The 25,231-nt window shown below is 41.0% G+C and overlaps 3 protein-coding genes across 3 annotated transcripts; all 3 read left to right on the forward strand.

Annotated features, from left to right (window-relative positions):
• Positions 1-453: 453 nt before the first annotated feature.
• Positions 454-4,222, forward strand: LOC306701409 (uncharacterized protein). Its single transcript, XM_079166706.1, has 10 exons — positions 454-515; positions 668-979; positions 1,108-1,158; positions 1,293-1,328; positions 2,305-2,421; positions 2,519-2,543; positions 2,659-2,699; positions 2,785-2,829; positions 2,946-3,058; positions 3,916-4,222. Exons 1-10 carry the CDS (start codon positions 467-469, stop codon positions 4,045-4,047), a joined length of 921 nt encoding a protein of 306 aa, XP_079022832.1. The 5' UTR covers positions 454-466; the 3' UTR covers positions 4,048-4,222.
• Positions 4,223-9,331: 5,109 nt separating this feature from the next.
• Positions 9,332-12,525, forward strand: nrgnb (neurogranin (protein kinase C substrate, RC3) b; the record flags this gene model as incomplete). Its single annotated transcript, XM_079166705.1, is given in 4 exon segments — positions 9,332-9,346; positions 10,712-10,900; positions 10,902-10,914; positions 12,124-12,525. Coding segments are annotated over 4 exon segments (273 nt in total). The 3' UTR covers positions 12,180-12,525.
• Positions 12,526-16,237: 3,712 nt separating this feature from the next.
• On the forward strand, positions 16,238-22,408 carry hepacama (hepatic and glial cell adhesion molecule a; the record flags this gene model as incomplete). Its single annotated transcript, XM_079166757.1, has 7 exons — positions 16,238-16,334; positions 18,654-19,001; positions 19,284-19,565; positions 21,021-21,111; positions 21,345-21,412; positions 21,585-21,655; positions 22,040-22,408. 7 exons carry the CDS (start codon positions 16,238-16,240, stop codon positions 22,406-22,408), a joined length of 1,326 nt encoding a protein of 441 aa, XP_079022883.1.
• Between the last annotated feature and the right edge of the window lie 2,823 nt (positions 22,409-25,231).

Here is a 25,231-nt window from a genome sequence, read left to right on the forward strand (position 1 = left end):
CACAAAAGACCCCCTTTATCTTCAAATTGTGAGGATTTGAAAATAAATAGATTCATGTCAGTGGAAAATGAATGCCAGGCACATCCTCTGAGCAGAGAGTGAGCTGCAACGGTGCATCTGCAGAAATGTGCAAACCACAATATCATGTGTATTTTTTCAAGCCAGGTGCAAAATGTATTCTTTGCACAATTGAAACATAAGTAAAGCTGTAGTTACATAAATATGTTAGTGTGTCATTTTTGTATCATCATGTTTGAGATTTTCTTCATTTTTTTTTTTACTTTGCAGGAAGTGAGTTGCAATAAATAAAAGTTATGCATTTTACACAGCTCTGAATCCTGTTGTATGCCACTTCCTGTTGAATATGTGTGGGTATTTCAGTATTTTCCTGCAGGTGCAAGCATCACTAAACTAGGTGTGCACAAGATATTTTATTGCATGTTTGGAGGCGGCAGGAATCAGAACAATGACAATCTCCGTGCACTTCACTTTGCTCTTTTTCTGGGTGGCACAAGGTAATATATATACTCTTTGTCATTGGACTGGACTCCAGCAATTAAATGTGTTAAATACATGTATTCAATTATGCACTCATCAATATAAATGTGTTCTTTATTTGCTGTAATACAATGTTTTGTAAAGTAGATCCAATGTTCTCTTTTTGCAGATTTTGTGAGCTGTGTTAATATGACGATACCCATCGATTACTTGGCTGTAGCGTTAGGTGATTCTCTAACATTAAACTGCACATACAATTGCTCCATTGGATTTGTTCGTGGCTATTGGTGCCAACCATCAGACAACTCTGGCTGCCACGGGACAAATGAGCAGCTGAAAAGCAGCTTGTGCATAACGTCCCTTCATCTATCAAATGTGTCTACTGAAGATCTTAAGAAGAACTACACTTGCTACACAGTAGCTACAGATCACCCTCAACTTCCACAAAAAACAGAGCGCATTGTTATACTGCAACTCCAAGGTAATTATTATTAACATCAATATAAGATATATCTGGATTTTGGCAATTCTTCAAGATGCAACAAGTAAACAAATGTTACAAAGCTGGAACTAGATTTGATTTCAGTTTATTTGTTATTTATTTTTAAGCTGAACGTGTCCCAAACTGGACAGCTACGCCAAAGACTGGAACTAAAAATGGTGAGGACCTTCTGTGTTAAAAATAAAAAGTAGTAAAATGTCGGATATGAAGTAGTCCACAATTGTAACTATACATGAATTTGACAAATTACTTGTGTTTATTTTTACTATATACTATATTCTATATTTCTCAGCATCACTTCCTGCTAAGCCGAAAGATCCAACTGAAGGTGAGATGGGACTTTGAAGCATATATACACACACATATACAAGCTTACTACACCCTCTGAAGCATTAATTGTCAATATTGCATTGAACAATGTAATATATTGTAATCGTCACGCTGAGGAGCCAGACAGACCAATATAAACCTTAAAAGTGTAGGTCTTTCCTTAAGAAGAGTTGCAAAGAAAGCCAAGGCGACAGTGAGTAGTTTTCTATCCACTTGGAAACTGAAGGAAACTCTGACAGGAAGTAGTCTAGCAGACCCAAAGTCACAACAGAATCAGAAGACATGTTTCTCAGAGTCAACAGCTTGCATGACAGGCAGCTCACAGGACAGTTTCAAGCACAGCTTAACACTGGTCGGAGTAAGGAAGTCTCGGTTCCAACTGTGAGGAGAACATTTGCAACTGCAGGTTTGACAGGTTGAGCGCCAGGAAGTCATAAGATGGTGATATCTACAGCTTATCACGTAGGGTTTTTGGTACGCCGCGGAGTAGGCGAAAGGATTGTTCCTCAGTGTGTGACACCAACTGTCAAACATGGAGGAGGAAGCGTGATGGTTTTTTTGCTGGCTTCATAGTCCAGCTTTTTACAGCGTCATGCAATGCCCTCTGGCCTACACCTACTTAGTCAGGAGTTATTCCTACAGTAAGATAATGACCCAAAACAAACCTCCGGGCTATGAGTGAACTAATATGGAAGAAAAGCACAAGCTGATAGGCTTCAAATCATGGAACGATCAGCACAGATTTTAACCCCATCGAGCTGAGGAGGCAACCTACGTGTGCAACACATTTGCGGGAACTACTGCTCCAGTGTTGGGCACAACTTTCCAAGCAATATTTATATATATACTTATGTCTATTGTAGAAGCTACTTGGCTGAAACTTTTGACCAGTACTATATGTGGAACTGAAAAGTAAAAGTTGCCCTTTTGATGCAATATAGTCCAAGTTAATACCGTTGTTTCCATGTTAACAGGAGAATTTACTGGTATTAAGGTGTTAGCAACAGTTACCGTTGCTGTGGCTATGGTGCTTGCAGCATCAGCCGTTTACCTGTGTCTGAGCCGCAACAGACGGAGCTGGAATGACAAAGGTGATTACAAAATATTACAATAATAATTCACACACTTGCTGTAAAAAGTAACAATTTCTAAATAAAAACATTGTGTTAATAATGTCACACATTCCAGGGGAACCTGTTGAGACCAGGTCAGGGTGAGTACAATTGACTGAATGAGTATTTGGGAAAATCTTTGTTAAATTACATTTAGAAATCTATAATTTTGCTAAATTCTTGAATTGTTGTTTTCTTTATATTCTCTTGTTTAAGCTCACCACTACCTCCTCACGCTGCCTTCTCACCAGTCACGGGTAAATAGTTTAAAATATCAAATATAAAACGCAAGAAATTCAATCTCCAAACCCAGTTACCATTCATTCCTGTCATATTCCCCAGGGTCACTGTCAACACAAAGTGAAAGAGTGAGGATTCCTACACCGGGTAAGATGATCTCTGGATCAGCAGAATCACCACATTTGTTTTCCAAGTGTCAAAGAATCACCGTTTGCAATGCAAAGGCTGACAATAATTTATAATGAATAATTTCTTTGTCCCAGATATTGAGAGTGACACTGAGGTTCCATATGCTGACATCATGATCACTGTCCGAGGTGTCAGTACACCAGAGCTTACTCAGGTCGGATACTTGACTCCTGGAGATCAAAAAGAGGTGAGGAACATGAGAAACGTGGCTTCAGAATCGATATGTTGGTCACTTTTATCTTACCGAATCCCAAATTCATAGGACAGCTTATTCTCCTCTGATGTATGAGCAACCGTAGATCAAGTAGGCTACATGAATCCAAAGAAGGTAAATGTGGTGTTATGGTGATCACCTATAGTGGTTAATTATCGTGGTATATTGGATCACAATGAGGCAGAATGAATACCCAAAATATATTAGCCTAAATGAATGAGCAGTTACTTGGCTATGTTTCACAGACAGCTCGAGGCCGAGGGAAAGTAAGGAGCTACTGTGCATAGTGAGCATCAATCAGTACGGGGATGCCAAACAAGAAATGTGGAGTCTGCTCAATTTGAACACTTCTTCAGTTTATATATTTATGGATGAAATTGTATTAATAAACATTAAGTAATTTGCCTGTTTATTAGGTATTGAAACATTTCTCAATAGATCGCAATATATTTTAACAGCACCACAAACTACAGCCTCCAAAATGACCATACAGTTTAACACCTCTTTTAAAAAGGTGGTGTTGAATTAGCCAGATGTACCAAATAAAATGGAAACTGCATTGATTGTTTACATGTTAACAAGTTAGTTAGTTAGTTACATTTTGTTATTGATTTCAATATTGGTCTTAATCTGCAGATTGCATGGTTAATACGTAAAGCTAATAACAAATTGTTTTGGAGTAAAACACGTGGTAGCTTGGAATAAATGTGAATAAATAAAACTTTAAGTATTATTAAAGAGCCTCGGGGAGGCCCCTCAAAAGTCTTGAGACAGTCTAGCTATTCCTAACATACCAATGTCACATGAGTTTGTTTCTGCTTCTCCTTCAGTGGTGGGGAGAAGAATCAAGGTCTCACCTGCAGGCCTCACGTTCAGCTGACAGGCTGCATGTCCCCCAGCCCAGAGAGGTCAGCCGCAAGATGAGCACCAACTCTGAATATGCAGTCATCACATACGCCTGACTGAGGTCCTTGCTGGTGGAAGAGAGGAGAGACAGAAGGAAAACACGAGTCTTGTTTTTTATATACATGTTAACACACTTCATGTTTCTTCTTTTTAAGCAATGTTTTAGTATGCACCTATCAGATTGTTTTGTACGTGTTCTGTGTGTAAAATGGACCCGCATTCATATCCAATAAAGCCATTATTTCTTGTACGTTTTGAGCCTTGTCAGTGTCCGTAGTTACAACCGTTGCCTAGGAACAGCTATCAACAAAATACAGTAGCAAACAGTTGTTAGCTAAAACATTCATACATAAAGGTGGATACGAAGTGCAAGTCATTTAAGGTACCAGGTCTAACTAATTACTAATGTTTTGATATTTTCTAAAACTTGCTAAAGTATATATTAAAGTAATCTAAACTACCAACGTTAGCTTATATTCTGTGGAAAGTTCCCAGTGTTAGCTGATAGCTAACGTTAGCTTTTCCTTCTTCTACTCTAAATTACCCACTAGGAAGAAAGTAAATAAGTGATAAAAACGTCGACTTCTCCTGGTTATCCCTAGCTGTCTCAGAAGTTACCGTCCCAGTGTATGCTCGAACATGTCAGTACCTTTCGCCATTACTCACCTGCGGAGCCCGCGAGGATTTGGTCCCATCCTGGAGGGGTTGGCCAGAGAAGTCCTGCGAGACCAGCCCGAAGACATCCCTAAATATGCTGCACAGTATTTCGATGCTCTTCTCACACAAAGAGAGGGTAACTGCAACGTTACATTTGGTAAATTAAGACGAATGCCAATTAAACTGCTGTCAAGTAATTGATTGTTTTTTGCTTGTAACTCAGATAGTCGAATGGACCCTGCTGAGTGGGCAGCTAAGCAGGAAGACACGTATAACAACAATGCATTTAAGGCTGCAGGGGTACTTATTCAAAGTCACTACTCTCATCATACCTATACATCTCTCCTCTGTTAGGTCTCTGCGTTTATTCCAAGTTACACCTTTGTTGTTTGTTTTTACTCAACAGGCTATTCCTGAAAAAGACCCTGAAACAGAGGTGACCATTTCCAAGTGAGTCTCACCGTATGTGCTATTAATAGCCACCAGGACAGGGGGAGGATACACACAAGGGAAAGAATAGTAACAAGTAGAACTAAAGAGGAAACGATTTTTACATTTTATATTTGTCTTGTTTATAACTTTAAGGTTTACACCAAGAGTTGTTGTGTGAAGTAATCTTTTATTTTTCTGCATACCTTTTAAGCAAATAATAAAAATAATACACAAATAATATGATAATTACTTTAATATATGATTTTTTTTTTTTAGAGAAAATTCATTTGATTACCAAACTGAAGACGAATCAGAAACCTTAAATCTTTCCACTACACAACCCAATGTCTCTGAAGAAGTGGATTTAACTGCAAGCGCCGAAGAATATGAGGAAAAACACGACATGACAGAGAAACATGTTATTTCACTGGAAAGGGGAATTTCAGAAGAGGAAACAGGCAACATGCTCCCAGCTGTAGATGTACGGCCAGATGATGAGAGCGGGGCCGAGGAAGAGAAAGACCCAACAATAACTACATTTGATCATGTAGACAGGGCGGCTAATGGTAAAGATAGCAGCTCGGCTTCAGACCATGATATGCCTCAGTCTGAGTTAGAGCTCACAGACTTGTCATCATTCACAGCGATTAAAAAGGTAGATGTGTGTTCTCAGGAGTTAGGAACGGCAGAGGATGAGGGAGGTGATCAACAAGCGACTGCGGTAGTAGATGAGGAGATTGTAGACTCAGAAGGAGTCAAAAAAACTGAACAAGTGGAGGCCTTTCCATATTCTGGGCTAGCTGATGTGGATGTGTGTGCTACAGAGCTTGAAGCAACAGAAAGATTAACTGATGGAGCCACTGCTGAAGATGAGGAAGACAGCTCAAAACCCCAACCTGAGGAAACTCCTGAGTGCAATCAACATGAAGCAAAAGATCAGCAAGAACAAGCAAAGGAGGAGGAAGCAACAGAGACCAAGGCTTCTCCTGGGGGAATAAATGAAAGTTTAGCTCATATTAAAGGTGGTTTACACATTAATGATATACCACAGGAGGATTCCTTGGTTGAGATCAGCTTTGAAGATGTTCCAGAGGATCAGCAGATTAAAGAGGTTGAGGAGAAACAGTCAGAGGAAGAGGGCTCAGTGGAGGTCTTACAGAACAAGATATTAGAAATACAACAGGAGGAAGAGTCCAAAGAAGTTACTGTCGTGTCAACAGACCAAAATATATCTAGCACACAAGACCAAGATGAACTTGAAATGATGGGAGGTGAAAAAGCAGTTCATTCTGAAGGGGGGGAAATGGAAAGTCAGCACGAGGCATTTCATACAATGAAAGAGAAGGTGGACACAATCACAAATGATTATAATGTAAATGATAGTGATGATGATGATGATGAGAAGCGCAAAGGTGTTAAAACCAGCATATCACATCAACCCACCAGCGAGGCAGACAAAGAGGATGAAGCCGATCAGAATGAACATAGTGAGAAGATGAGGGAAGGCGAATTTCACCAGAAATCTGAAGAAGAGACAAAGTCAAACAACCCTGATGACAAAGAAGATGAGACAACAGACACGGTCGGAGGAGACAAAGAGGACATACATGCAGAAGGTTATAGTGAGGTGGAGGATCATTCTCCACAAGTCACCTGGTCAAATGTATCGACGGCTGCAACCGAGAGTGAAACTTTAGAGGCAAGTGCACAACTTCCACTAGAGGAGAACGAGGAGGGTCAGAGAACACCTGAGTCACAGCCGGAGGACGCAGTGGTAGAAAAAGAGAGACGTTCAGAAGCAGAGGACCTTGTAGAAGAAGGAAAGATTGACTCTGAAATACAAAAGAAGAGCGATGCAATGTGTGAAGAGTGCGGCATCATCCTCACGGAAAGCGCAGATCGGCCGGCTGCAAGTCACCAAGGAGAGGGAAGGCCGCTCGAAAAGGATTCCACAGAGCCTGAAGGCAAGAGTGGTGACAAGGTAAAGATTTGATGCTTCTTCTCAATACGGAATATATGCACCAGTGATGCATTTATTTCACACATTCGTATATGCCTTAACATTAGAGATGAACATTTCTTACCATTTGAGTTTAATAGAGGCTTTAATAGAGGCTCACCACATCTCCACTACTTGTATCAGCGGGCTGAGAATAAATGTTCATACGGTTTCAGACTGCTCCCATTTCTCTCTCAGGTAGCCTTTATAAATAAACCCTTCAAGGACGAGTCTGATCAACAGTGGCCCTCAGTTTATTCCCCTTGGACTCTCTAGGGGTAGGTGATTGAGAATATCCCCAAAAATAGTTCATTTTTTGACAAGTGGTTGCTCTAATAAACATCATAGAGTCATAGAGAGGGTCACAATCCAAATCTTTTAAATCGAAATGCAGTGCAGACATTGTAGTTTCAGTGTCTAAATTCACCGTAAGCTGTTTGAGGCCTTTGCTCTGCCGCATGCTCATAAAACTGTATCATGTTGCTTTGTTAGTGCCAGATCCGCTCTCCTCCTGGGAGCCACATACAGCCTCCACAGATTGAAACTTGATTCAGTAATCTATCATCATAAAAGACAGACTGGTCGATTTGTCTGTTGCATTAACGCCTTTCAACATTTTTACTGCTGTCACAGTTAGCCCTGTCGGGTTTGTCTGGACCAACGAGGCTCCAAACACACGGGGGGGGGGGGGGGAGTGTAGGAAGGGGTACTAAGGATGTTACCATGGTAACCCCTCACCATCCGGCTCGCTCTTTCTGTCGTCATGGAATTAATAGAAGATGGTGATGCTGATAGTTGCTAGGCACCATCTCAGTAATCTACCTTTAATGGCAGTTTTTTTTTTTTTTAAATGAGTGATTAAACAGTAAAACAGCACTTTCTGTATTTTTGCATACAGCAGAGTGCTATTTTTCATACTCTTGCATAGTGGCAGAAGTTATTGCTACTGAAACAAAGCTACCACAAAACTACAATATATAGACCATAACGTATCTATCAATCTATCTATCCATCTATCCATCTATCCATCTATCTATCTATCTATCTATCTATCTATCTATCCATCTATCTATCTATCTATCTATCTATCTATCTATCTATCTATCTATCTATCTATGTATCTATCCATCTATCTATCCTAACAGTGACCAAGCTGCAGTATGTCAGATGCCTTGTCTTTTCTATTGTTCCTGTACTCTCAGCATAGGACAATAAATAGCGTGTTAGATATATTCATTATGATATCCTACCATGATTGATGACAGTCAATTTCAGTAGTTATCGTTCCCTCAAATTAACAGTGTATTGATCTATAAAGCACGTCAGCTTTGTGAAATTAGGTGTGAGGATAACTTAGCATATTGTATGACAGGTTAGTAAACCAGCAGGGGAGCGTTGTGTGTCAGATATATAATTCAGATAAATGGATGTTTTCTGTTTCTCTCCCGCTCTCTCTCTAGCCGTCTTGTCTCTGAGGCTGGCAGAAGAGTGTGGGCGGCCATACCAGCTGGGATCAGAGGGATGGAGAGGATTGTTAGCTCACTCTGCCTCTAATAAATGTATAACACCTCCTAGTGTAAAACAGCCCAAGATGCTTACACTGTTTTATTTTCACGCTATTAGTAGAATTTGAAAGTCAGCAATCATTGTTTTATGACCATCTGGCTTTTACATAGTATTTCTATGTCGGTCATCTGTTTTTATTTGTGGAGTTTGTTGTTGTAACACTGAAACTTGTGAATTTTTAAGATGCTCAGTGCATGCGGTCGTCACTTTGTGGTTTCACAATTCATATCTGACAGACTGTATAACTCATCAGTTTCACTTGTGTCAAAGCTGTCGAACTTTAAATCAATGAAATAGTCATATTTAGTTTCAGTTACTTTCGTGGATTCTTCCGGCTGTGCTCGGTGAACGTTACCGTGAACACGGTAGGTCAGCAGCCTTAATGGGACCGAAAAGATGGAACACATGCTGTCATGTTTGTAGGAGGTCTCTCTTTCCCTCCCTCCCTCTTTCTCTCTTTCCTCTCTCTCTCTCTCTCTCTCTCTGACTGTATGTCTCTCTCTCACTCTGTGCATGAGCGGGTGTTACTGAACATACAGTGATTGTTAGTAAGAGCCAGTGAGGCATCTGTATTATACCGGAGACTCATTTAAAGAGAGCTTTGCTTGGTCCACGTAGAAATCGAAGCATACAAGTCATACTAGGTCAGCTCACCTGAAGACTGAAATCATCTCTGAGAGTAAGACATGGACTGTCACAATGTAAGTAGAAGCTTCAGATTAACTTCATGATGATCCTTTTTTTTTAAACCACTAATCAGTTTGGTTAATTGGGTAATGCAGTTTAGTTGCTGATTGTATTTACGAGCGATACTGCCATGTGTGTTTATTTTCCTTCTTTCAAATATATTATGTTCACCGTTTGAATAATTGTGTTTTTAAGTCTTTCACAGATTTGACCACGTAAAGTCGTATTTTACACGGTTTTCAAACTTTTTAAATCATAAGTGGATAATATTACATGAGCTTCGCCTCAGAATATTTAAAATCAGTTTGTGTCAGGACCCTGAGGAAATGAAAAATGATAAGACCCCCGACAAGGTGTGTAGCCAGCAAAATGCAGCGCAGCAAACCTTCATCTCTGCTGCTGCACAAAAGCTGGATTCTGGCTGCTCAGTGAGCAGTCAGACAGAGAGGCTAATGAATGCTGGCTGAACAGGTGGGTGGTCAAACTCCTACACTGGAGGGGTTTCACTGGAGACATGATGCACTGCAGGCAGTGGGATGACAGTAGGCTCCTTCTGTGGGTTGTCTTTGTGTGAAATGCCAATCTGTTTCTATAAGCAAAGCATGGTGTGTAACTGAAATGTGTTCGCCATAGAATTTGAATTGGTGTTTGCATAACTTGTCAACAGCCTTGGCGCTATTGCGCTGACACTTTATGACAAGCCAGAATTTCTCTTCCGCCCACCCCATGTTTCCTTTAGGACATTAGATGCTGTTCTTTCAGTCGCTGAATGAGCTGCTGGTGTTGACTACTGTAGCGTTTTCGCTGGCTCATCCTTTTTCGGCAAATAAGAAGTATTAGAATTAAATAAATCATCAAAATGAAGCTATCATTTCCACCAGTCTTGTTTTTTTACTATTTACAAATTGCATTATTTTGTGTAACATACAATGATCAATGATCTTATAATCATTGACTGTCGCTCAGTTTGGGAATCTACACGTCTGCTCTTTTATGGCTTTTTTAAAATAAAACTTTTCCATGGTGAAAAAAGAAAAAGACAGCAGATAATGATTCATTACGAAATAGGCTGACTCAAACATCAATTTATTACATGACAAGAGGAGAAGGGGAGAGAAAAAAGGAGGCAATGTGGGTTAGTGACCTCCTGAGAGCCCTGTTGAAGTCATGTAATAGGGTGAGCCACTTGGCAACAAGCACACATCCCTTCACTGTCTAAAAGATAGTGCTGCAGTGTATACAGTTAACATAACACGGTATCGCAATCTGTTGAGGGAAATACTCTTCCACCAATGTTCCAGAAAAAAAAAAAAACTCATATGGTCATGTAATATGCCACCCTGATGTGACAGACTACTACTTTCTGGTCCTCTCTGCAGGACGAGTGCAGCCGGCCCCAGGAGGAGGAGGACATCATGGACATCCCCCTGGATGACCCCGAGGCCAACAGGGCTGCTGCAAAGATCCAGGCTGGTTTCCGTGGGCACATGACCCGTAAGAAGATGAAGCCGGAGGACAAAGCGGAAGCGGAGCAGGTGAGCAGCGCTGGGGATATGCTCAACAGCAGCAAAGGGGGACACAGGTCAGTGGGGTAGAACCATGGGATCAGACTAGGTCACATAATGCCGTGTTAGAGGGCATTATGGCTAGTGACTGTAAGGACGATAACAGAGGCTCGCATCCGGAGCTGTAACTACATTAGGTGATGAAAAGGTAAGTAAGGGAGAGCATAAGTTGCTCGTTTGACTGTAAACAGACTTAGAGTTGAAACAATTTAAGATCATATATAGAAGCAAAATATGAAAACATAGTATGTTCTGCATGTTGATTGGTTGAGCATTAGACCTCTTCAGGTGTCCCATTTTAAGATGTTAGTAGAAAAATGTTGTGACTATAAGCTTTTCTCAGAGCCAAACGCATCATGCAAGCACATAAAATAATTAACCATCATACAAACTGGAGAAGAAACCATTTAAAAGCTATAAATAATTAAACACACCCACTAGAGCCCTTTATGGGTTATCCTACATGTGATTAATGCGATACATAAGTGTGTGACTCATTTACTTACCACATAGGGTCTCCAGCAACAGACAATTGAATCTTTCAATTAGTTATCCGGTTATTAATGGATCTGCTTGTGCATTATGCTGTTAAATCGCGAGAGAGGAAAGACGCTTGTCAGAGTTCAGTTGACCTGGAAAGTTACATTCCGTCGACGGTAAACATGTTTTCCTACTATGAACAAGAACATGGTTTCAGAATTCAGTTTTTAGTCCAAAAATGATTTGCTGCTTTCAAAGCAACATTTTTTGGGGGGGATGTGGCTGACACAAGGGATGCTCGTCAGTGATTCTCCCTAACCCAGTTGTTGGCTGCCTTGCATCCTTTGTAGGAGATGTATTTATAGCTCCAGGTGCATTAGGTACAGTATGTGCTTCAGGGAGCCAAACAAAATGAATGGACCTGTCGGACTGGTACCATGCTTTCCCTCCCGTTGGGGGAGACCCCCTTTTTTCTCAACAGAATTGGGTTTTTTGAGCTTAGGTCATGTTAGCATTGCAAAATACTTTAAAACGTTTCATCTCCTTTGAGAATTAATTTTCCTTAAGTAGCAACTCAATATAAAGTTTTTTCTTCAAGTGTGTTTTTTATATTCGATCCACCCACAACCTTACAGTTTGTGGCTATGCACTGGAGTCTCTCACCTTGACGACAAGAGCGTATACAGAAACTGTTCTTTCCAGGCTACGCACTGTTTAACTACGCCTTGCCTGTTTCTGTTTTTTAGAGACAGGAGGATCGGGGGCAGTAGAGAGAGACGACACATCCGTGCCAGAGCAGTGACGCCCCTGTTCTGACCTGGATGAAGAGAAAGAGGTGAAGGAAGGTAGCGAGGGATGGCTGGCGTAAGCCGGCTGGGCTGGCTTTCAGGCACACCGTTTTACCCCAGAAGTCATTTTCTTTTTCAACACACATTAGCAGTAGAAAATGAAGCGACAGTTTTGAGGGTGTGTTATGTGAATTTTTGTGAACTTTAACACTTCTCTGCTTCTTCATCAGTCTCATCAGTACGGATGTCTTTGACCCAGAATTTGCAACTCACTGCATGTACTTGTGAAACTTCTGGTAGTGTGCTAGTTTTTAGATGATGATCTGTGAATGTGAAAATGAATGTCCTCTAAATGCTAAACAGGGCTTTTTTTGGATTTATCACTTCATACCATCTGTGTATAAACCTTGTATGCATCAGAATTAGACGTATTTAGTGGCTTCAATTATTTGTTGTTTGGCATTGTTTACAATGTGCTTGTATCATTTACCTATTTGACTTGCTTACAAAAATGATTAAAACGTCAAAAGAGAAGTTGCTATGTATGTTCTATTTATTCTAAGTTACGTTATTCAGATTGCAGTTGCCTTGATTTTCTTTTTCAAAGGATAAGAAGGTTCTCCTTTCACCTTTTCAAGCATTTTCTATAAATCTGATCTTCCAGAACAGTAAGCATGCAGTAATTACACTTTTTTTTCCAGACGCATTTGGTATAGCTTTACTTTATGAGACATTGCTTCATATGCTCTTTTCTTGTGTTGGTGGGTTTGACTTGTTTGACATATGTTAAATCAGGTGTGTGAAATTCCCATATCAAAGTCTGACGAGCCGTCGGTCTTTAAAAGTAATTTAATAGTACCTTGCTGAACTTTGCTGTGGAGTCATGTCATTACACAAATAAATCCACCTTAAATATACGGTGAAATGTCTGTTTTAAACTTCATTAATTCAGGTTCCGTGTTTGTTTGAAACAGTACCTTTTATGTAATATGTCACCTCCATCGCTATTCTTCAACAGTAAAGTTGAGATTTGCCTTCATTACAGCAGCCAAAGCGTCTCACCTTTCATTTGTCACTGCAGCATAAGCAGGGCTGCTAATTGGAGAGAGCAGTTTCCATGAAGCAGAAGCAATGTTTAGTCTCATGTTTGGCTCTCTAGCACAAGGAATCTTGTGAATAATTCATAACATAAAGCTGCATTTCTCATTCTACAACTGTCAATTACACTAGACAAATTAATTGGGTTTTTTTTACTCACAATAATAGCTATTAGACAGAACCATTTAAATAATTAGATTGTTCGTTCGTGGATGCATTAAGATATAAAATGTTTCCATCCTATCAACAAGTGCATTGTTCTAAACAGCTACACCACTGAGTGATGTGTGCAACTGTTCGGTATTTTTGCAATATTTTCTTTTGGTCTACCTTTATTGCAATAAGGCTGTTAAATCCCAAAAGAACAACACAATGTTTGCTTCATTTGGCCAGGCAGTCTTGCTCATTTGATGAGAAACAGACAAGAGCATCTTCAGTCTCCCAGTGCTCCCACTCAGCCCACCTACACACATCTGAGCCATACAGCACTCAGCAGAAACTCAAACTGCACATGCATTCTCACACAGGAAAAGCACAACCCATGCAGATCCCACTCAAGTCACTCATAAGCTCTCTCCTGCACAAACACACACAGACACAAACACAGGCGCTGTTGATTGAGTCACAAGCTGTAGGTACGACAAACTAGCATGAGTCCCTCTCTCAGTGGTTTTGCAAAGCCACTTCCTTCTCAGCCTGACATTCCTCCTCCGCCATGCTCTCATAAACATCCTCTATGGGTTTTACGCAGACCGATTCTCTCTCTTCTCCTACTCAGTCCCAGAGGTGCCATGGCCACGTCTCTTTAATGACTGGGGGGGGTGAACAATCAATAATGTGCACACCTCCAAACACAGCGCAACACCCACTTTGTGCTTCAAATTGAATTCTGAAGGGTGAAGGCGAAGACAGGTATCCAGAAAGAAATACATGAAAATCCTACTTGGTCAGGGTCTTAATGGATCCTCATGTGAGTCATGTGAGCGAGTGTGAGTTTGTAAAGCGCATGGTAGCCTTAAACTTGCCACGGGGAAGCAGATAATAACAATAGTCCTGTCCCATTTACAGTGTGTTAAGCTGTACATGGAGATCATGTGAAAGATCTGCTTGGTTGGTTTGTGCTCTTTCTCAGACAGCTTGTCAGAGAGAGAAAGATCTTTCTGCTCTCCTGGGTGATAATTAGAGATGAATAAGCCAAGGCAAACAACAGGGGGCGCTGCTTTCCAGGGGTTATGCGACTGGCATCGCCATCTTAAGAGACACACTATCATTAATACCAAGTAGGTTACACAACGTAGCGCTAACGAGAGAGCGTGAATGCCACAGCTGCATAAACTGATGTGTTACCACCAATTAGAAGTCACACTCAAAATATGTGATATTATGGTTGCTTCACATTGTAAAGATACATTTTGTCAAATCTGTATGTCTGAGTCACACGGGATGACATCAGTCTTGTTGGACTAAACGTGATGGTGAATGGTTTCTGTCGCAACACGAGCACCCAAACTGCCTGAGACACACAGGCCCCTTCTGTGCTCGCGCTCTCTGTATTGAGCAGAAAGAGTCCTCCTTGATTTAAAGTGTGTTAGAAGATGAGAGGAAGAGGGATGTGCTGCTTTTATCGAAGGGCAGAGGTGGAGGGGAGAGGTTCGGCTTTGATGGGCCCACTGCACTGAAGTCTGAGGCTTGGGAGAGTGGTGGTGAACAGCATCTGTTCCCACATTCCTGGAGCTGTCTATCTACCGTGCTTCCTCCTCTGCATTAAAACCTTCCTTTGTTGTCAAACAAAATACAAAAGAAAAAAGCAGAAAACTCTAGACAAAAGAATGCTTTCCTCAAGTGGGAGAGATGATTTATTATGCAATTAAGTCAACAATGCATGCAAGCCTTAATCTCCAAGAAACTGTAGAAAATGACTGATGTGAGATTTTCTACATGACATCATGTCTGAAGGCAACAGTCCAGTTTACAAGAAATTTGAACGAGGAGTTATCTTGGTGGTCCAGAGTTAATTCAAACCATTGTATTTTGACTTATACTGAGACGCTGTTTTGCAAGCCATAACTTTGATGTCAAAGCATGGCCGACACCGTTGAAGGCAGTTTTTCTGAAAGTGTTGCCTCCTTCAGTTCGCTGGCTGAATGTAGCACTTGTACCACCTAGAGGACAAAGTAGATACAAAAACATCTTTTCATTGGTTTCCTTTATTTCTTCTTTTCATTATTATGTATAGCTCTCATCTCCAGGTATAGCACCATGGATCCTACACCTGACAGGCACTGTGGCAACTATCAGCAAAATGCTTCAAGGCTGCATGTGCTTGTGTGTGGGGCAACAGCAGGGTTGGTTGCCCACTGACAAATTGTGAGTTTATTGTGAGGCTCCAGTCCAGAGTTTGCACAATGTGACAAAAGTGGGCCAAAGAAGGGGGGGGAAGTGAGTTGTTTTTCAAACTCAGACATTTCAGAGCTTTAAGTGGGCTCTTCTTAGAGCTGAAGTACAGTAGTTCTCCCCAGCAGGAATTCTTGCAAAGTAGCTGAACTCAATATTGAATTTAACCCCTTAGTGGTTTACTTACTATGTAATAAAAAAGCACTTATTTTGTTACACGAAGCTTTAGAAAAATAAAAGATAAATAACTGCATAAAAAAGCAAACACTATTTCTTTTGAGCTCCTTTCTGAAAGGGCAACGTGGAGTAGAAGAGAGGAGTTTATCTACACGATGTCTCTGTCTCACACACACACACACACACACACACACACACACACACACACACACAGTTGGCTGTTGTTGGCTGTGACTGGGGTGCTGTGAGGAGAGTGGGGCTCAGTGGGACCAGGCAGAGGCCAGCGTTGCAGGCAAGCAGGCAGGCAGGCAGGCAGTGGAGAGAGTGTTGAGCCTCAGAGACGTGCTCAGGGTGGATAAACTATGCTCACTAAGTGGGAGAAAGACTCTGCCCAGGACACAAGATGAAGGTGGAGAGGAAGACCTCCTCTACAGGCGACAGTTTTACTGACATTCCTCCGCTCCTGACGCTCTTTGGCCTCCTCCTCCTTCTCTTCACAGGTAAGCTCAAACATTTGTTAGGCAGAGATTAGAGGGTACAACAATCTCCCTGACACTCCGCTGTCTTTCAGATGATAACAAATCAAATGCATTTAAATCAACTTGTTATAGTCTGAAAGAAAAACCTGACTGGGCTCAGTAATTATCATTTAAATTAAATTCTTTTAGAATTGTCCTATATTACAGTCTTTTGGTTACTTTCATTGTGTCCAGATCCAAACTCAAATTCTTGCTTTATTTGAAGTGAAGTTAATCCAGGTTAAGTTTGTCACAATTATTTTGTTCTTGTCCTTGTGTTCCACGGATTGGGCATCACAATGGATTCGTTCATGGGTGGTGCTCGCTATCGGGCCCCCATCCCGAGCTCAAAGGGAGCCTGGAGTGTCCATTGTAGGTGTGTAAGAAGGGGACGTGTAGGTTAAGTGTGATGATATCGAGTTTTGCGCAGCGCTGGTGAAAAGGGCATGGGTCGGCTTCTTTTGAGTGTGGGAAGCATTAGAGGAGTCCGCTTGAGGGGTGAAGTGATGGCAGAAGTTTAGCATGTGGTGATTTAGGTTTAAAAATGTGGTGGTTTAATTTCACGACCGTACCGTGTACACAGTTTACCCAACCAGGTCAGTTTTGGTAGAATCACTGGATCCAGTGTCTATCTCCAACTTCACCAGTGACAAAGACTCACTCTCTTTCTCTCCCTCTCTGGCGCTCTCTCTCTCGCTCTTTTCAACGGAGGAAACTAGTTCCAACAATCGTGCCCTTTGTCTTATCGCCTTGGCAACCCCTGTCAGGCGGACCAAATGGTTACCACGGCAGTGAGGCGATGCCCCTGCTAACTACCTCGCTGCGAAGAATAGTGAACAGTGCAGACCCTCTGTCTCCTCCCTCTTTTCTAGGTTGATCTTTCCATCACTGAGGCCTAACAGTGGGATGCCCCTCGCAGGCCCGCAGCCAATGTTTAGACCTCCGTGTGTCCGGCCACAGCTGAGTTATAGGAACCTCCACTGTGAACATAATAGCTTTGCAGTGCTTGGTTTCCAAGACAGGGCTCTTTTATAAAAGATGAAATGTGGCTCACACTGTAATACCTTATCCCTGTACCCCAATGGGAGGTGGAGGATAATTGGGGAACATAAATCAAAATTAGGGTATTAGTTGTTCACTACGAGGGGTGATGAGGAATTCCTGGGGGGAGTTTCTGGGAAACAGATCAGTGATTAGTGAAAAGCAACGTGTGTGCACATGAGTTGAAGTCTGCAACCAAGAAGAAAACATTTTGGTCAAAGGTCTAAAGAATGATGGCCCTTTGTTACAGCGTCAAGGTACACACACAAAGTCTGAATTGTATTAAATGTGTTGTTGCTTACATCCAACAAGTATTTATTTTGATGGATGTAATACCTATGAAATAAGTTGTTTCATTCAAATACTTTGTAGAGAAAAGTGTACACCTAATGACACCTAATAATTCTATATAGAAAGTGATATTTAATATTACGTTTTCAGCAGTGGTGGAAAAATACCTGGAAAAGCAGTGTTTCAGTGTTACTGTGACTCTTCTTTTTTTTATTTCAATGCAGGTTGAAAGCAAGTGTTTATTCAAAATTAGATTTTAAAAATGTGATGCTTACATTGGACCTCGGTGTGCAGAGTTTTCCACGTTGTATGTTTTAGATCCTCTTGCATCTTTGCACTGTGTCGTGAGTGTGATGATTTTGTCAAACAAATGAACAGTAAAGTAAATCAGCAATTAACAATAACATAAGATTCACACATAACATCATGGATGCATCAGCATGTAAGAAGTATTTTGATGCTTGAAGTGGTTTGACTATTTAAAACAGTTAAAACAAAACACTGACAGGGTTCATAACAAAGTTCATAACAAAAAATAGGTGACAGATTGTGGGCTGGTTGTACAAAATGTTTTGCAGATAAAAGCTGATACTGGAAATGAACAAGTGACTACAGAAAACAAATAGATGGAGTAGAAAGACTTTAATACATTCTGTAATACAACAGTGGTGGAAGCTATTAAGTCTAAAGATTAGGAGTTAAGTTCCTTAATGTTGTACTTACACTGCGTAAATGTTCTTTGTTATTGTACAGGGTCATTGTATCCATGCTTCTTTGCTGCTCGGATTCATTTATGGCTGCTCTTATAGTAATAGTAGTAATTAATGTTGCAGTGATTAGTGTGTCCTCTGCTGTTTAACTCCAGTGATTTGTCTGATCTTTGCTCGCTGGTGCTCTGTGTCCCCAAACAACCTTCTTATTTCTTCTCATTTCAAGACCTCACTACCGTCTCTTTGCCTTTTTGTCCAGGTGAGGTGTCAGGGGTGAATGTGACCAGCCAAACCCAGGTGGTGAGGGGCACGGTGGGCAGAGAGGCCCTCTTGTCAGTCAGCTACTCCAGCAGCAGCTTGGACAAGCCTGTGATTAAGTGGCAGCTAAAGAGGGACAAAGAGAAACCTATCACTGTTGTGCAGTCCATCGGAACAGACATCATAGGGAACCTGAGGCCCGAGTACCGCAACCGTATTCTGGTGTTTGAGAATGGGTCACTGCTGCTTCACAACCTGCAGCTCTCCGACGAAGGGGCGTACGAAGTCGAGATCTCCATCACAGATGACACCTTCACTGGAGAGCGCTACATTGAGCTCACTGTGGATGGTATGCAGAATGACCTTTCCTTTTAAAGAGCCGCGTTCACACATAGCTCACTGAAGGAGAGGAGTCGTGAGCTTATGAGAATATCAATGCAAGTTGAGAATACGTCATCTTGCCCTAGAGAGTGTAATTGCAATACAGGAGTTTATTTATTCACAGTATTAGTGTTCCCTTTAGGATTCATTGTATCAATGATGTTGTATAGCTAGAGGTCAACCACGCTCTCATATCTTTGAATATTCAATCCCAAGCCCTGCTGTGTCTTTGTCCTGTCGCCCTCCTCAGTCCCTGTGTCCAAACCTTACATCCAGATGATGGCCTCGTCTGTCCTGGAGTACAGCGAGCACTTTCACCTCCACTGTTCCCACGATAACGGCACAAAGCCCATCTACGGTTGGCTGAAGGGAGGCAAGGTGCTGACCAATGACACGCGTCTGCAGCTTTCACTTGACCAAAAGGTGCTGACCATCTCACGCGTTGTGATGTCAGACGATGACATTTACGCCTGCACAGTGGAGAACCTCATCAGCAGCATGAAGAGCATGCCTGTCAAGCTCACTGTCTACAGTAGGTGGCATGTTACACCGGTAGGATCTCAAGTTTTACAAGTTGACATCAGAGATGAAGAGGTGATGGTAAAGTGACATCGGATGGGTTTTCTAGCAGAGGTGGAAAAAATAATTCCAATCCTTTACTTTAGTAAAGATAACAAGTAAAAGTTCTGCTTTCAGAATTATACTTAAGTAAAAGTACAGACTTATTATCAGCAAAATAATTTAAGTGTCAAATTAGATGCAGAGTGACCTTGTCAGTGTTATTATCATGATATTGTATTATTGATGCTTATGCAACAACGTGTAAGCAGCCATTTAATGTTGTAGCATCCGTCTCAACACAAAGTTGAATCTATAAGAATGAATCATTTCTAATGAGGTGATAATATGTTTGTGATATAAAATGATTGTATGACAAATCTGCAAACTAACTAGTAACTAAAGCAGTCAGATAAATGCAGTGGAGTAAAGTAATTTCCCTGTGGTGAAGTGAAAATAGAAATACTCTTGTTAAGTACAAGCATAAAAAGCACAGCACTTAAGTAAATGTACTTATATTTCTAGCTCTAATAAATACCAACCTATATGAAAACACAGTATGTATTTAGCTCATTGTTCAACAACCATCCATTTTTCAGTTGCTGACAGGAGCAATTATCATCCCATGCCGACCCGTACTCATGCATGCCTGTCTCGCTAACAATGTTGTTTACAACAAGTGCAAATCCAGGCTGCGAGTGCAGCAGAGTTGGCCCAGAGCGGTTGTTACTGGGCGCCAGCATAGGGCCACATGTCTGGCTGGGAGAGAGGGAGAGGCCGTCTAATCCAATGAATGGACAGTTATTAACGAAAAGGGAGCAGAAGAAGAAGGCAGGTGGGGAGAACGCTTTGCCTCAGTGGACCTCAGTAATCCTGACTTCATTATTGTTGTACTATGTGTTGCATGAAGAGACAGCGACAAGCCCTCACACTCTTTTCTATTCCCTCTGCGTGCACAGCAGCACTGCTTAAACTCTCAAAGTGACTACCCTAATGTGCTACTTCACTGCTCCTTATTCATGCCAGCGCACTCAAACGACTTGGCAAGCGATGTAAAAAAAAAAAGAAAAAAATTTTGCATATGTCGCATATCCTGGCTATATTTCATTCTAAGCTTATCTGAAAGAAAACAGAATGTTCCAAATTAAAAATTGTGTTTCGGTGAAGACATAACTTCATCTGATCCTGCAAACTTTACTTTTCCAAAGAGGAAATAGCAAGAGACTGACTGAGGTTTTGCATACAACACATTTGTAAAGCAGATGCAGCTTTGAAGTTATATGTGAAGTAAAGGTACAGGTGGTAGAGGTTCAGTGAAAGCAGAACTGCATTGTCCTGCTTTTATTGACACAAACCTCTCCATCTTTCTTTTTTTTCCTTCTTTCTCTCTTTGTGTCCTTGTCTACCTCTGTATATCACTCTGGTTTAGGACGGAGCTCACTATACATCATCCTGTCCACCGGGGGCATATTCCTCCTAATCACCCTGGTGACAGTGTGCGCTTGTTGGAAACCATCCAAGTGAGAGCTACTTTTTCTTCTTGGCCCTCTTTCTTCCTCTCTCTCTCTCTCTCTCTCTCCCTCTCTCATTGGCTTTGATATTGAACTTGAGGGTGTGCCTAGAATCTCAAGTATAGCTCAACAGTTTCATTACATTCCAAACATGTTGTGAAGAAGTAATAAACACAGCGACCTGTAGCTTGTAACTACCATTTAGCAGCAAGGATTGTATGTGGTTTTTTTTCCTGCTGTAGAAAGAAGCATCGACCTGTCCCCCAAAGAGCTCCCATCTATTTGGAGCAGAGTGAAAATGGCCATGATGGTGAGCAACAAATACATTTAAGCATCTCCTTTAAACGTGTAAAACACCTTTAGATTTGTTATTATATGGTAACTCACCTTTAAAACTCGTGATGACACAATGATTTTACACAGTAGAAAGTTAGCTTGTTGGCAGAATGTCAATACTAAAATACATATACAATGTTTTGCAGTTGATGTTGTTCCCAAACCGACTACACTTGGTCGAAGGAGTCCCATGCCTCTTTATGTTCTCAACGAAGATGTAAGTCACTCTTTTATTTAAAAAGGAAAGCCATACAGAATCTGTTATGTCATTGACAGCCTTACAATGAAACAAGAGTCCACAGCCATGCTGGCGGCTCTGTAAGGCTGTACTTACGCACAGTGGTTCTTTGAGCTAAATGCCAGAAGTGTCAACATGCTGGTGGTGCTAGAGGTAAAGTCAGCAGATTAACAAAGTCATTATGATTCATTCTCCTTGGGCCTTTGCGTGGCAAATGATCAATTCGTTGATATTTCAGGATTTCTATGGACCTGTTGAATCGACAGACAGACCAACATTGCCACATTGATTTACAAATGACGGCTTCATTGAAATGATAATCACAGCTGATGGGCATTGTAACTCTTCTTCATCTTCGTTCAGGAGACTCTGGAGCGTTTGGAAGACTCTACGAGCAATGCGGCCGTCCAATCAGAAATGTGTATCCCTGCTATGTACGCTCCGGTCCTTCCTAGTCCGTCCTCCTCCATCAGAACTGAGCGGCCCGTCTGGTCTGCCCCACGCAGATACCCCCGCAGCCCCTCTCCACTGGCACAGCCTCTCCCACAACCCCTTCCGGGTCCTCCGCTACGCCCCCTCCGCTCACCCGCTCACTCCCCTGGTTCGTCTCCACGAAGCTTCAGCCCGATAAGAAAAGTCCGTCCACCAGTAGGCATCCCAAGCAGCCACCTGCCCGTAGAGGCCGAGTGTCCCGACCCTTGTGATCAGACTCACTGTCTATCGCAGCAGTGACAGCTGCTTTGGTGTATGTTTTCACACTGTGATGTGTAAAGTATATGTGTAGTTTGTTGATTCTCTGTTGCACCGTGCCACCAGGATAATGAGTTCACTTTCAGCTAACTCTATTGACTTCATATGCCATTATTGATCGTCTATTTCTCTATGGCTATGCACAACATTTCTGTAGTCTTTTGATAATATCCTGTCACAAGAAAAAAAGTATATTCTGTCCACCAGCATATTAGTATATCATGTATAGAATGCTCTGACAGTAAAAAGAAATACAGCTCTGGTATATAATTTGTTTCTTGATGAATATGAATTTTCCTGGGAACTACCTGTACATATGTAAGTTAATAGTTTTGAGTAGGGCGTGGTTGTTGTTTTTTGAACAATTAAACTGCAAAGTGTATTCTTATTAAAGATTAGGTCATTGTATAACCTAATGGTAATAAAAACAGTTTAAATAGTTTGTAGTCTGTCATGAATTTTGTAAAAACTCTCCACCACAACTCTGCCACAAGACATGCATTTCAGACTATTATTGATGGATTTTCTACAGTATTATTTTATTGTGTTTTATCAGTGTCACAGTAATATTGAAATGCTTTACCTTCCTTTGTCTGTGTGAGGGAGCTGAATATATTCTGCAATTCTTGAGTATAAACGTCATTCCTTTCTAGTCCATTAGGTGTCGCCCACACATTGCTTTAAATGCAACCTCGTCAGGGGGAGAATTATTGGTAAACATATTTTACTTTACCACTTTTAATCTACAAAAACGTAGCAGTTGACATATGACATTTTGGAGTATATTGTGCAAAGTTTAGTTTAATGCTTTTGATGTGTTACCACTGTTTTGTCCTTTTGCTTTACTTAAAGACATCATTCATGAGCAACTGGTTGACTATGACAAAGCGCCTCTTAATCTTCCAATACTTAACATGACAAGGTCAATGAGGGTCAGGCTGTGCTTGAACCCACAGTTCTACGTAAATCATAAACAAACAAAAAAGAAGTATGATTAACTTCCAGGGGAGGCTTTAAGTGAATCATGTGCAGTCAGTTCATATTAACAGTAAATCTCAATGCAGGTAACGCAATCATGCAGCCTGCAATTGATTCCGATAAATAGACTCTTCTTGATTGTGGACTCCTTGAAATAAACAAATGGCTTTACAGTATATGGCAAATGTATCCATACACAAGATCGATTAATGATTTAATATGGGGTTTATTTTTTGTCCTCAGTATAGTGCATGTTTTTGTTTTTTTTCCATTCCACAAAAACACACATGAAATATAAAGACCTTAAAGGTTAAAAGATGTGCTGAACGGTTGTGAAAGGGTGTACAAACATGCACAAACAAACAAACACACACACACACACACACACACACACACACACACACACACAACTGTAAGGCCTGGTCCATCACTTTTATCAGGATAATGTGTTCCTTTCAGAGGTCCATCTGGACATCTTTTGTCATGAAGATCTGCATGATTTTATGAATTGCTTTTATCCTGAAATGTATCTTCCGTTACTGAAGGTGTGATGAGTCTTGTGGTTACACAAGCAAATCAGATCCGCCTGTTTTGATCCATGCTTTTGCCGTCTTTGTTCTATTTCAAACACAATTTATTCCCTGGCACACAGGCTCATGAATACACATACAGCATCACAGGCACACGCTGAGCACAGATGAGCAAGCAAACAAACGTGCATAATCATTCATGGCTTACAGTAGGTGGAAAATGAAATGTGTTTGGAAATTGCTTTTCATCTATTTTGATGTCACATGTTTATTAGTTATACAGTCTTTCCCGTCATGTCCCACCTCTCCTCCAGCGTGGTAGAGGAGCTTGTAAGCCCAGATAGTAATTAGACTTTGGGGAACAGGATTACACCTGTGTGCATGCAGTCCGTTGTGCATGCCTCTGAGCATCTGCAAGTGTGTGGGGAGTAGGTGTCCTATGAGTTGAACAGAGATTATGCTGATGCTCTCCATCTGTAATTAATTACCTCCTCCTACTGCCTGGTCGAGTCTTTTCACTAATGTCCTTGTTCACACCAGCCTGTTGATGTGAAATCCCCAGGGGGACTATTGTTGGTCTCGGTCAGGACTTAAGTAACAAGAGGTAGTCCCCTTGTCGAGCACAGGCTTTGATCTTCATTTGGGTCAATGGATAAAAAAGAAAAGGAGAAGAGAGTCCTACCAGCGTATTCTCCGAGTTTTTACTCATTGTCACATTTTGCTCAGAATTCATACACTTAATGTTTACTTGATATTGTCGTTCTGTTTTCTAACGTTAAAAATAATTACAACGTATGTCTACTCTGAACATACCACTCATATGTCTGTCTGTCATGCAGTGGTGAAAACTGACACAGTACGTGCATTAATTAACTGTAGTACTGTGCTTAAGTGCACATTTGAGTTACTTGTTCTTAACTTGAGTATTTCCATGTTAAGCTCTGCTACATTTCAGAGGCAGCTATTGCACTTTTTACTCTACTGTATTTATTTCAGTTATCATTGCGACTTTTCAGATTAGAACTTTAAAATGCTTAAAAGTATATCAAATGCAATCCATTGTTCAATATTAAACCCTTGGTTCACAATTTTTTTTTTTTTTAAGGCTCAAATAAGTCAGATTTTCCAATATTTTACAAATCATCCAAAGAATAAATACAAATTAGTGTTGGACATGATTAGTTCACAGGATTCTCTTTTAATTTAGCAAAATGCCATTCTACGCATCTTAAGCCAAGGTAACAAAAGGCAAATCCACTTTTTAAATAACCTTTAAACAAGTCCAAATATAAGGAAA

This window comes from Pholis gunnellus (genome assembly GCF_910591455.1).
Source record: "Pholis gunnellus genome assembly, chromosome: 9".
NCBI lineage: Eukaryota > Metazoa > Chordata > Actinopteri > Perciformes > Pholidae > Pholis > Pholis gunnellus.